This window comes from Acromyrmex echinatior, chromosome 4 (genome assembly GCF_024713525.1).
Source record: "Acromyrmex echinatior isolate Ae372 chromosome 4, ASM2471352v2, whole genome shotgun sequence".
Classification (NCBI taxonomy): domain Eukaryota; kingdom Metazoa; phylum Arthropoda; class Insecta; order Hymenoptera; family Formicidae; genus Acromyrmex; species Acromyrmex echinatior.
The window spans coordinates 461,062-472,724 of record NC_141855.1 but is presented as its reverse complement, the minus strand read 5'-3'; the positions used below and the strand labels follow the sequence as shown (position 1 = coordinate 472,724).

The window sequence follows — 11,663 nt, the reverse complement described above, 5'->3', positions numbered from 1 at the left end:
GTCGCCGCCGCGATCGAAAGAGGCGACGAGAAGGCGAAAATATAACCAAAGAAAGACCAAAATAGTAACTCTCGCGCGGGCGACGGTGCGGCCAGAGCGTGGATCTCTCGTGCGAGTGACTGCGCAGGCGCGCAACAAGGACACGATACGCGCGTCCCGCTTCCGCCGCACGACGGCCGATCGTTCCGTCTCCGTCTGACGTACGGGCGGCGCGTTTCTTGCGACTCCGTCGAATTTTCGACGGGCAGTTGGCAGCCGTGCGTAAAAGAAATAAATAATCAAAGCGACCATGAAGTGACAAATAAAGTCGGGGATTGAGAGAACAATGCTCGCGCGTACGACGGCAAGGAGGACATCCCGAGTCGCGCAGGTAGCGTGCGTTCGCCCCGCTGTTTGATAGTTTATAACCCGGACCCGCCGCGTCCGTGAGTGGCCCCGCGGCGTGAACGCGCCGCGCACCGCCGCTGCTCCGCCACCGCCGCAGCCGCAGCCGCAGCAGCCGCGCGCGACACACACAGCAGCAGCAGCAACAGCAGCAGCAGCAGCAGCACTCACAGCACTCACAGCAGCAGCAGCAACAGCCGAAAAGGTGCGTGCCGTGCCGTGCAGACCGTGCTCGCGACTCGGTGACACTTGCGACAAACTTTCTCCCACGCGGACAAGTGTTACGGGACTATCGTCGCGCGCTCCGGCCCAGCTTCCAGCCGGTTCGCCCTAACGTAATCGGCCGTCCCGGCCAAACTTTTTCAGTTTTCACTTATCCAGGTGGCGAGGCTTCCCCGTAGTATCCTCTTTTATTCGCACAACGGACACATAATACATTCTCGCGCGATAAACTGCGATAAACTCGGATCCTGTCGTCTCTATGACGGATCTCATCGTGTTATCCTATGGGAAGTGACCACATGGCGATGCTTCGTGCCACGAACAGTTTCGTAGGTGCCGTCTGGTGAGTGTGCGTGATCTACGGTCGACCGGACAACGTGCATCTCGACGTTAACCTATCCTTTCTCTCCTCTTGCCTGCCCTTTCTCTCTTTATTTGCTCACGCGATAATCGAACATCGAGGACGCGAACCTAGTGCTAGTGGCCATGCGTCTTTTTCCGCTGTTCAACCACAACAGCAAGGTTTGACACGCTCGCTCGTTTGCGTATGCGGCAAGCTCCAGCCATGAAAACCGAAAAGAAGCCCAACGAGCCCAGCTGTTGTCCTCCTACCACCGTTGTCAAGGATGAGCCTGACGCCGACCCTGTTAAAATCAAGGAAGAAGGCACAGGTGGAACGGACGATGCGACTGGAGAGGATACTTCCGAGTGTCCAAGAGACCCTTGCTTGGATCCATCTAATGGTGAAGGTACAATGTCTGGGGAGAATCAGAATGCTAACGGGAATCAGCCCATCCTGAATTCGGTCAAGCAAGAGGGCGACCCTAACAATCCCACTGACAATTTACCTGGTAAGAATTAACTTTTAATTTATATCTATAGTTTTTCACTTCTTGTCCTTATTTATATGTACGTTAAGTGTACATTTATTTTTCTTCTCACACATGTCATATATTAGATTAATTAAATTATCCTTTTTGCTGTAGATTATAGTGGAAATGTTATTACAGCGGACAGCATTCAACCACTTGTTAGTAATGTCGTGGGAAAACAGATGGGAACTAGTACGAGCAGCGGGGAGACTCAATATATGCAACAGTCGAGTCAAGTTTTTGTATTTTCTACGGCATTAGCGAATAAAGCTGCAGAGACGGTATTAAGAGGCGAATATGATTCAATCATCGCTTATCATTGTGCACAACCAGGCACTAAAAAATATTTGGAGGTATTATGCGCAGCATTGAATTCTTTTAGTACTATAGATTTTCTATTACATACACGAGCAGCTTATTATACAAAATAAATTCTTAATTAAATTCTAAATATAGAAAAGATAGAAATTATAGAAATTATTATTCCATAATTCCTTGTTGAAATATTACAGATATATATTATTTTCATATTATTTTTTTATTTATTTATACAATTTATCTCTTAGTGTTTCATTTATATCATTTTTAATATTAAATATCTCACACAAAATGTTACTTTTCGCAATTTGTCTTTTCATATACATTATACACATATTACTTATTATTTATTTAATTGCCATTAATATATATTTATCATTTTTATTCTTTTAGAAACATCCAAATAAAGTAAATCAATTTCGACAAAATCCTGCTCAATGGTTAAATAATCTTGCTATGATGAAACAGAAAGGCCATCAGGGAAATGCGAATAATACTTTCCCGACTGAACAACCCCCGGATTTACCAGCACTAGATCCAAATGCTCCACAATTTTGGAACGAACAACCTAACTTGCGAAACATAAATGGTGGAAACTCTCTCGGTAATTCTGAACCATCATTGGATGATGGAAACATAGACGTGCCTTGTCTTGTGCCGAATTCACCTGGTAATTCAGGTAATTTTTCTACATATTTCATCTAAATCGATTGTTAATATTTTACGTATGCGAAATTTAATGTGTGCTATGTTTTAACACAGCCAATCCTCAACCCGCTAATAACGCTACCATGGGCCACAGTCCGAATTTATTAGGTGGCACAACGAGTCCAGGTCCAGGAGGTTTACAACCATCTCTCCAAGGTGTCAAAGTTCCAGATGAAAATTTGACGCCGAAACAAAGGCAGCACAGAGAAGTTCAACTGGCGACCTTACGGAAAATGCAAATGATATTATTTCCCGGTCACAAGGAGGATCAAGCTGGCAATGCTTTAACAGATGCGGCTCAAGGAACGACGTGTCCTCCCACGAATGTTCCTCCTGTAGGTGTTCCAAATCAATGTTCTCCATCTATGGATTGGCATAAATTGCAGCATCAATTTCTTGATGGAAAAAATAAGGTATGTGTAATAAATTTAATTGAATAAATTATTTTTCGTAACAAAATACATCTGTAGATGCATGTATACTCATTGTATTTCTATATTGTAGGCAACTGTAGGTAATCCTGGTGCAGTACCATTGCGCGGTACCAATATGGTCGGAGTACCGCGAAGTCAAGGCCCGCCACCACCGTATCATCAAACAACTCGATCCGCCAGTGTTCCAATTGCAATTCAAAGTCCGAATCCATCGTCACCCAACAATCCGACCAGCAACCTGTCGTTACCATCACCGCGCGCAAGTTCCGCTCTGAATTCACCTGCGGACTGCAACAGACAGTTCCAACTTGGTAATCAGAGGACCAGCCACCTGCCAGGACAAAGCCCGACAAGCCAGGACTCCCCAAACCCGACGGTTGCCACGGCAGCCACAGCAGCTGTTTCAACGACGCGATTGAATCACAGCAATCCAGGAACACCAGTGTCTCATTCCCATATTGCTGCTCTTAGTCCTAGTGGTACTACTGCTCAAAAGGATACTTCCCTCGATTTTCCTACCAATCAACAACCAAACGGTAAGTTTACTTGAAGACTTTCTTTTTGTAAAGATTTTTCATTGGTTTGATCAAAATGTAATCTGATGTAATGAAAATTTTGTATAATTTATAAATTAAATTTGTGTGTCTCTTTTCGATTTAGTGGACGGTATGTTTTGCCGAACACTACAATCTTTAGCTCAACAAAAGCAGCAACATGCTGGAAACGTTAATGCATCGGCCGTGAAAGAAGCAAATCTAATGCCAGTACCGAGTCCTCATCAACTTCAATACCTTAGCACGTTCGAAGGGCAGGAACTGACCATTCAGAAACAACCTAACACGAGTCTAAAAGATGGCAATTCATCTACGTAAGTACTCTCATTCTCTCATTTTAACTATAGAGTAATATCATTCGAAAAAAATCTCGGTTAATGTAGTCCTATATAAAACTTGCGCAAAACTATAAACTTTTTTTTCCGTTTTTTGATAATAGGAATACCGGCAGTTCTTCAGAGATGCCCAACAGAATCTTGCCAGGAAGTCTAGATAGTAACAGTCAATTTCCTACTAGATCAGAGGGCGCGAGTCCTGTACAAATGGATAGCATGAGCCGAGGCTTCACGGGTTCTCTGCATAGTCCTCACACACCGCACACACCGCACACGCCGGGTAGCGCCGCGCCACATACTCCAGCGGATCCTGGGAAACCGTGCAACAAATCCAGTGCAAGCGCACAAAGTAGTCCGACGCCGCACAACACCAGCATGCCCGACAGTATGGGTCCACCGCGAACAGTACCGGCATCGCCTACCATGAAACCCGATACATCTCCACCGTCCGTAAAAGATGTTCAGCAGCAGCAACAGCAAACGCAATCGCAACAGCAATCGCAGCAACAACAGCAGCAGCCTCCACAACAACAGCCTACGGTAGTAAATCCGAACAATTCTGGGAATACGACGGTAGTGCCATCGTTGAGTGGCGGTCCCGCCGGTGCTTCTTTCCCCTGTGGCAGGCCGTCCATAAACGTGAGTCAACCATCTGACAACGTGCCTCTCAATCCTAACAACATTGGCGGTCGACTTGGTTTGAACACCATGGGTACGAATTTTGATCCGATAACGTCCTTGGCGCAAATGAGCCAACAGCTCACGAATACAGCGGCTAGCAATTCGCTGGGCAACGAGCCCATGCATTCCGGTAACGCTGTTGGCATGATGCCGTTTGGCAATCCACATGCCGGCATGCACATGATGCAGATGGGTGGTGAAATGAATGGAAGCTGTCATATGGGTGCAGCCAGTGGTGAACCTGGCAATGAGGTCGGTGGCATGTGCATGGGTCTTGCGGGTCCTCCAACAAGTTATAGCCCTACTACTTCGCATACGGGCAGCCCCGGGGTTCCCAGCAAGATGGGGCATCCTGCTATAATGAGTGCTCATGGGATGATGGGAGGCCACTCTGGTGTCGGAGCAGCCGGCGCTGCTTATCCTGGCGGTGACCCAGGACACGCGCCACCGCCAAGATTAATAACCGGCCACGGAGTCGCAGGGCCCAGTCCTTACAACGGCGCAAATGTTCAAGTAAAGCCGAATGCACCCAATACCATACAATACTTGCCGGCCAGGCCAAACGTTGGTCATGCACCTCGGGGTCCACCCAGTTTGGATTTCCTTCCGCGATTTACCAATCCACTGTCCAATCTAGAGTCAAAAATGGGAGGGACGCCCTCTGTAAACCTTCAGTACTTCCCGAACGGTTGTATACCGAACAACATGGGGGGTCCGCATGGCGGTATGCCGTCCAATATGAATGCCGCCGGGATTCCTGGTATGGGTGCCTCACCCAGAATGGATGGACAGTCCATGAACACCTCCGGCACCATGCATCCGTCAATGAGACCGGTCGGCAACATGCGACCGCAACCCAACTTGATGCGGATGCAACATATGGTAGGTGGCGGCGTCTTCCCAGGCGGCTCTATGGATTCCGACAAAGTCTTCCCGCCCGATATGGTATCGCAAAATCTATCGAATCAACCGAATCCAGGCATGTACGGCGTATCCGGCAATAAGGCCAGTCCGATGGGATTGGGGCCACCGCCCGATGCTACTCAGCCTCTACCGCCGAGCATGGGCGGCGCAACCAGCAATTTCAAAACTGGTCCATTCGTCGGAAGCGGACCCAGCATGTCTGACCCAAATTATGCTCAACAGTTTCACAACTTCCAACAACAGCTTTATGCCACTGGTACTAGAGGCAGCGGGCCGCCGCATCCTAATTTGCATCCACCGCCGAACTCGCACTCGCATCAACAATTTTTCATGCCGAAGTGAACGCTGCCCGGTATTGATCCATATCGTAATGATAACGATGACGAGAACGAGAATGACGGGAACAAGGACGATTTTTATGGTGGCCTTTCATCCCTCTTTTTCTCTCTTTCTCAATATCTCTTTTGCTCTCTTTCTATCTATCCATCTATCTTTATCTCTTTCGTCTATCAGGGATGTTTCTATTAATCACGCAAGATATAGTTCTGGAAGTGTAAACTGTGCTAGCGATGTTACGAAGGACAGAAAGGAATATGAATATCGATGAGCATCGCTGAACATCTTCAAAGATAATCCTTACGACTGATGTGCGACGAAAATTTTAGTTGATTTTTTATTTGTGTATAACGTTTACGTATGTATTAAGCGAGATTTTTTATTTTTTTTTCTTTTTAATTTCTGGACCACGGCATATGTCGTGTTTCCAAATCTGTTGTCTCTTGGAAGTGTCGTTTCGAACCGAAATCTTCCGGAACTATTTGTAAATCGTAAATGTTAACGAAGACGGATGAATATTATCCTTCGCGTTCGTGTAAATACTGATGTACAATCTGGTTTTTTCTTTTTTTTGTAAGAGTCGTTACTTCAGATCGAGAATCATATTGCTAGATTAAGAAATACGTTATTACCGCTCGAGTGTAAAAAAATAAGAGAGGAAGAAAATAAGTGAAATCTCTCCTTTTTTTGCTCTTTGTTCATACTGGTTACTCGAGATAAAGTAATCATATACAAAAGTGCATGGTACGATGAGCAAGAGGATTTTGGTACGCCAGTGCCGTAATTCATCCTTCCTTTATCACTAAAATACTTAAACACAGTCAAACAAGCTCAAATTTATTATTGTACATATATACCATATACATATTATACATATTATATATATTATATATATATATATACCTGTTGCAACATAATCCTTCAATATCCCCAATACTCCTTCATCGATCCTCCCCCTCCCCCCCTACGACCAACTCTGTGCATAATCATGACTTCTTCCCCTCCCCTCCCCTACCCGTAGTTTACAATATAAGGAAAGAATTAATTGAACTAAGAACAATTATGTTGTTGATGAATGATTTTTATTATAAATGAAAAATAAAGATATTTACAAGAAGTCAGTACGATATTTGATCGTTTTGCGATTCAAGAACGGCCGTCGGAGTTCACGACAAGTCCATATCTGCAATGACGCGGGACACGACTAATTTAAAAAGCGCTACATTTTCAAAGTGAGCAGGCTGTTTCTCAACTTACTCAAATCTGTGATAGTCAAAGCAAGATAACGTATCCTTTCCTTTTGGTCTCTTCCAAAAGATGCAAAATACATATCTGTTTGGGGAATGATTCTTTAACTACACTTGACGATTGTTCACTTAATGCGAGCATTATACATAGATAAATGATGTAAAAAGAGAGAGAGACACAAGGGGACAAAAGAAGAAAAAGTTAGGTTTCTTCAGGCAATTTGAGCAATGTGAAGCAGTGACATGGCTACATCGATATAGTTACGTTTGTGATAAAAGTAATAGGAATTTTAGAACACTGCGACGACGGGGCTTGCGCAGAGCGTTGACACCATCTATTACAATAGGAGTAAGATCTTTTTCTACAACGTCATATTTAGCTTGTAAAACAAGCTTTGTATAATTTCTTCTATAGATTCATATTGAAATTATCAATCTCGTATCTCGCTAGCGAAACATACTACTTGCGCCGAAGTAGTTTTTCATAAACTCTGCAATCGTTAGAACAACGATATACCCGCGCAAATAGGAGACCTACATTTCGCTTCCTTAGGATCAACGAAGCTATGAGCTCAATTATAAATGTAAAGCTTATTGTTAGTCGATTTCCCTTTGTAATAAGTCACACATTATCGGCCACTTTATATCCAAAGGTGCATACTAAATTACTAAAACTTGCGTTGTGTATATTTCTTAGTTGCCGAGCACTGGTTGCGTTCTTTCATCTCCTGGTTCACCTGTAAAAATTCATATGTTGAATGAGAAGAACGCTTGCGCTTCTTTCTTTTGCTAAATCAACGCTAATCTTTCTACTCGATGTCTTTACGCGATATACTGAGATATAATCGCAATAAAAAGCAGGTTATACTTTAAGTCTTAAGGATCTGGAACTATACATTATTTTAGCAAAATTCATCACATTGTACGCTGTCTGCAACTCTGATCATCATAATCAATTTTATACCCGAAACCCAAGTCAAACCTGTCCTTCTGTACAGCCTTTCATTGGTTGGATGTGCCTGAATCGCGCCGATCATCTCCGTTTCTGTAAATAAGTTTCATGCCTTATAATAAACGTTTTTGATACAAATGTCGTTAATTTAATAATATAAGAAAGCATTGTTAATTATGTTGATTGAGAATAACGGATATATTTTGCATTACCGCTATTAATTTACCTTGACCGTTGTGCTTCTGAAGATATAGTACTTCCGTTTGTACTGAAAGATAAAAATTTGCAATAACATTTACAAAAATGGATAATAACGTAATTGTATGTATAGTTACCTTTTTTTTGCTGGTGCAAAATCATCCCATTCACTAAGATCGTATTTAGATAAATCACCATCTTCCTCCTCTTCCTCTTCCTCTTCCTCCTCCTCGTCGTCTTCCTCTTCCTCCTGTGATTTATAATATCAATTACATGTCCGCAATGTACTTTACAATCAATGCTATATTGAAGAGCGTGACTTTATCAAATTCTATCACACTTTTCAAGTCACGCCGCATTTAAAGCGCAGCATAAAAACTTTACGTTTTCTTCTTGCTTCTCTTCGTCCTCATCCCTTTCTTCCTTGTCTCTAGATTTACTACGCGGGCTGCTGTACTTGGAATCCTTCGAGTCGTCATCGGAATTCTTCTCTAATTTTCGCTTTTTTTTACGCCGTCCGAACTCGTCATACTCATCATCCTCATCTCGCCTCTCCTTGTATTCGACGACTCCTCGATCGTTATACCCACCTCCGTATCCTGTGCGTTCCTCTATCTCACCGAATTTCGGAGCGTTGCACATGTTACACTGTTGTCGACGAGCCCAGTTTACGTTACCGCATTTACTACATTGCCAGTCGTCCGCGCTGCAATTTTTTATACTTTGCATATATATTTATATATGTACATAATTTAACAGCTTGAAGAGATATTGCAGAAACACAATAAAATGTAAATGAATACTCTATACTTTTATTACATTGTTTTTTTAAATATATGTTTAATATCCAGAATGTTTATATTTATTCCAAATTCATCATACATGACCATTATTCAAATAATATCTTTTTGTATGTATACAAAAATATTAGCTTTATTTGAAATTATCATAGTCCTATTTTCCATAACAACAATTGTTATTTATATCTATTAACTGCATAATGTACTCATAATTTGCATACAAGTAATTGATTTCTATATATTGTTTATTACTAATAAAAAATAAACATTACCTAAATAGGCCTCTACTTTTTTCCGCGGCTGCTTTTCCAATTTCCTGGCCCAATTTTTTCTTTTTCGGGCATTCACCTCTATCTGTATCAGATCAAATTATATTAATATAAATAAAATAATGTCTAATATTTTATATAGTACATGCTCGGAATGCTACTTGTACTTTATGTATCTAATATGCAACTGGCATTCTATGTTTAATATAGACTATAGTCACTACACAACATTGCAAAACAGAGTAATATAAATATTTCAATTGTACACAGCTGCGTACCTTTCCCACAGCGATTGCAGGAGTTACGCCTGGCAAAATTTATATTGGCACATCTGAAAAGATGAGAGGGGAAAATCATTAATGGATCATTATTCACTTGTAACGTACGCGAATCTTGATTTAGAGAAATGGAAATATAGTTGCAGGGGAGAAGAGAGAGAGGCTTGATCGAGGGTGCGAATCAATCATCAATAGTCATTCGTATCAGTGACATTAACAATAAGTACGTTAACTACGTACTGGGAGTCAGGGCAGACCCAGTCGCCGTCGTTGACGCCACGCTGATTCTCGTCGTCGACCTTGCCGTCCATATCCGCTGTCGGAGTGATATCAGTGTCGCGCGTTTACCCCTCGGAAGCGGACTCCGAACCGAAGTCCGATTCCGCGTCGTGCTTCGCCGCGCGAACCTTGTGCCTAACCTTGCAACGGTTATACTGTTCGTAATAATGAGCGACGTATTGTTATTCCGTGGCACTATCCTCGTACTTTATAATAGTCACTGGCGGTCGCTGTCGCAGCTACTGCAACTGCATTCCGCAGTACAACACGAGTCTATTGAGCAGCGATGCTTACGACAAGTGGCATTAGCTGATATCAATGGAAGATCGTCAGCGTATGTGCGTACACGAGATATACGAAAACACGAGTGTCGACGAGTGCATGCGAATCAGACGAGCGCGCCGTGATGTCTGGCAGCTGGCTGTATTGGGCTGCATGAGCTCAAGAGCTGTATCTGGTGTCTCTGATGACTGGTCTGGCGCAGAGTACATCGCGCACGGGCGACACGGGACGGGACGTATCACGCATCACGCTCACGCATAGCGGTGTCGAGTGTCGACACCGGCGACACTTTATAACCCTATCGCGAGGATTCACCAGGATTCACGAAGAATCCCCTACGTCTATATATTTCTTCAACTCGTAAATCCCCTATTCTGTTCTGGATTCCACTGGATTCGTGAATTTTCTACACCTAGTCGTGCATGAAAATATTTATATTAGTTAAAAACATATGATTGTTATTTATGTAGATTCTAATATTTTACAAACATTATTACATGTATGTATGTACGTTATATTTATGTATATCATTTTATTTATACTAGATATACAGGGTGGGCCATCTATTGGTACGTTTTTAAAAATGCGATCAAATGAGCATACATTGATATTTTTTATTAATTTTTTTTTTGTTGTGAAGCTAAAAGTATCCGCGTCAAGAATGAAAAACGATTTCGTTCATGTGGCTCCCTCTATTGGCCTTACAGTATGCCATTCGGTCACCCCAATTATTAATGACATTTTGGACTATTGTTTTTCAAAGCTGGAATTGTCTCACACTTTGGGCCACAGCCTCAATATTCTCGGGTGTGCGCACTGTCCGAGCTCTGGGACCACTTCTGTCATCCACTAACATCCCTTTCTCACGAACTTTCCTCACCAATTTGCGTATAGCTCCTTCGGTGCTCCATATTTCTTTTCAAAATTCGTACAGTTTCGGCGACACAGCACTGACTTTGAAAATAAGTTTTTAAAATTTCAAAACGCTCTTCAAGAGAAAACATGTTGTTTCGTGCCGCGGACGGTATGACTAATAAACTGTCAAAATTTCGGGTCTGTAGCTCGTTCGGTGTTGCCATACGACGAAATTCAAAAACGTACCAATAGATGGCCCACCCTATACTTATGTAAGAAATATAATTACAGGTACGTATATACAAGGTAATTTTAACATATTTCGTCACTCATTATGAGCAGGTAGAGTGAATCGAACTGAGTCGAAAAGTCCTCTATATTTTGCAATTTTCGCAATAGTTAACAAGACATTAATTACTCAAAATTGCCAAATATTGGTCTTGAATAATTTTTTACTTAAATACTATCAATTTTATAGAAAAGTTGCAAGAGACAAAAATCATTTATTTTCTTCTCCTAAAGTTCTGAGAATTTTTTCAGAATTTTTTAATACCGTATTCTTTCATGCTGATAAAAATAAGAAAATTCAATACTAAAAAGTTGATAAAAAATTCTGAAAAAATTTTTTAGAGTTCTATGAGAAGAAAATAAATGATTTTCGTCTCTGACGAAATATGTTAAAATCACCCTGTATATATATATACTTTCATATAAATTATTTCTTGCTGATTTAAC

General features: G+C 42.1%; 2 protein-coding genes across 9 annotated transcripts; one reads left to right on the top strand and one right to left on the bottom strand.

Annotated features, from left to right (window-relative positions):
• The first annotated feature begins 3 nt into the window (after window positions 1-3).
• On the top strand, window positions 4-8,105 carry lgs (BCL9 domain-containing protein legless). Of its 2 annotated transcripts, none has more exons than XM_011058666.2 (7): window positions 4-1,457; window positions 1,617-1,831; window positions 2,190-2,475; window positions 2,559-2,917; window positions 3,009-3,474; window positions 3,599-3,806; window positions 3,932-8,105. In XM_011058666.2, the coding sequence occupies exons 1-7, from the start codon at window positions 1,154-1,156 to the stop codon at window positions 5,772-5,774; spliced, it is 3,681 nt and encodes a 1,226-aa protein (XP_011056968.1). In that variant the 5' UTR covers window positions 4-1,153; the 3' UTR covers window positions 5,775-8,105. The 2 variants fall into 2 exon arrangements, with proteins under 2 accessions (XP_011056968.1, XP_011056967.1); XM_011058665.2 differs by having other exon boundaries at window positions 1,593-1,831.
• Window positions 6,829-10,631, bottom strand: LOC105147559 (uncharacterized). Of its 7 annotated transcripts, none has more exons than XR_015545004.1 (8): window positions 9,753-10,629; window positions 9,513-9,565; window positions 9,238-9,319; window positions 8,550-8,871; window positions 8,303-8,415; window positions 8,180-8,235; window positions 7,998-8,060; window positions 6,829-7,752 (listed from the first exon to the last, which is right to left on the bottom strand). XR_015545004.1 is itself a non-coding variant. In XM_011058662.2 (8 exons), exons 1-7 carry the CDS (start codon window positions 9,821-9,823, stop codon window positions 8,018-8,020), a joined length of 726 nt encoding a protein of 241 aa, XP_011056964.1. In that variant the 5' UTR covers window positions 9,824-10,628; the 3' UTR covers window positions 6,829-7,752; window positions 7,998-8,017. The 7 variants fall into 7 exon arrangements, 4 of the variants coding, with proteins under 4 accessions (XP_011056964.1, XP_087262052.1, XP_087262048.1 ...); XR_015545003.1 differs by having other exon boundaries at window positions 6,829-6,951; window positions 7,026-8,060; window positions 8,194-8,235; window positions 9,753-10,627; XR_015545002.1 differs by having other exon boundaries at window positions 7,912-8,060; window positions 8,194-8,235; window positions 9,753-10,627.
• Window positions 10,632-11,663: the final 1,032 nt, after the last annotated feature.

Coding starts and splice junctions, on each gene's coding strand:
- lgs (XM_011058665.2), top strand. CDS start 1,154: ATGCGGCAAGCTCCAGCCATGAAAACCGAAAAGAAGCCCAACGAGCCC. Junction 2,476..2,558: donor GAATTCACCTGGTAATTCAG/GTAATTTTTCTA, acceptor GTTTTAACACAG/CCAATCCTCAACCCGCTAAT. Junction 3,807..3,931: donor AAAGATGGCAATTCATCTAC/GTAAGTACTCTC, acceptor TTTTGATAATAG/GAATACCGGCAGTTCTTCAG.
- LOC105147559 (XM_011058662.2), bottom strand. CDS start 9,823: ATGGACGGCAAGGTCGACGACGAGAATCAGCGTGGCGTCAACGACGGC. Junction 8,872..9,237: donor AAAAGTAGAGGCCTATTTAG/GTAATGTTTATT, acceptor AAAAAATTGCAG/CGCGGACGACTGGCAATGTA. Junction 8,061..8,193: donor TCAGAAGCACAACGGTCAAG/GTAAATTAATAG, acceptor ACTTATTTACAG/AAACGGAGATGATCGGCGCG.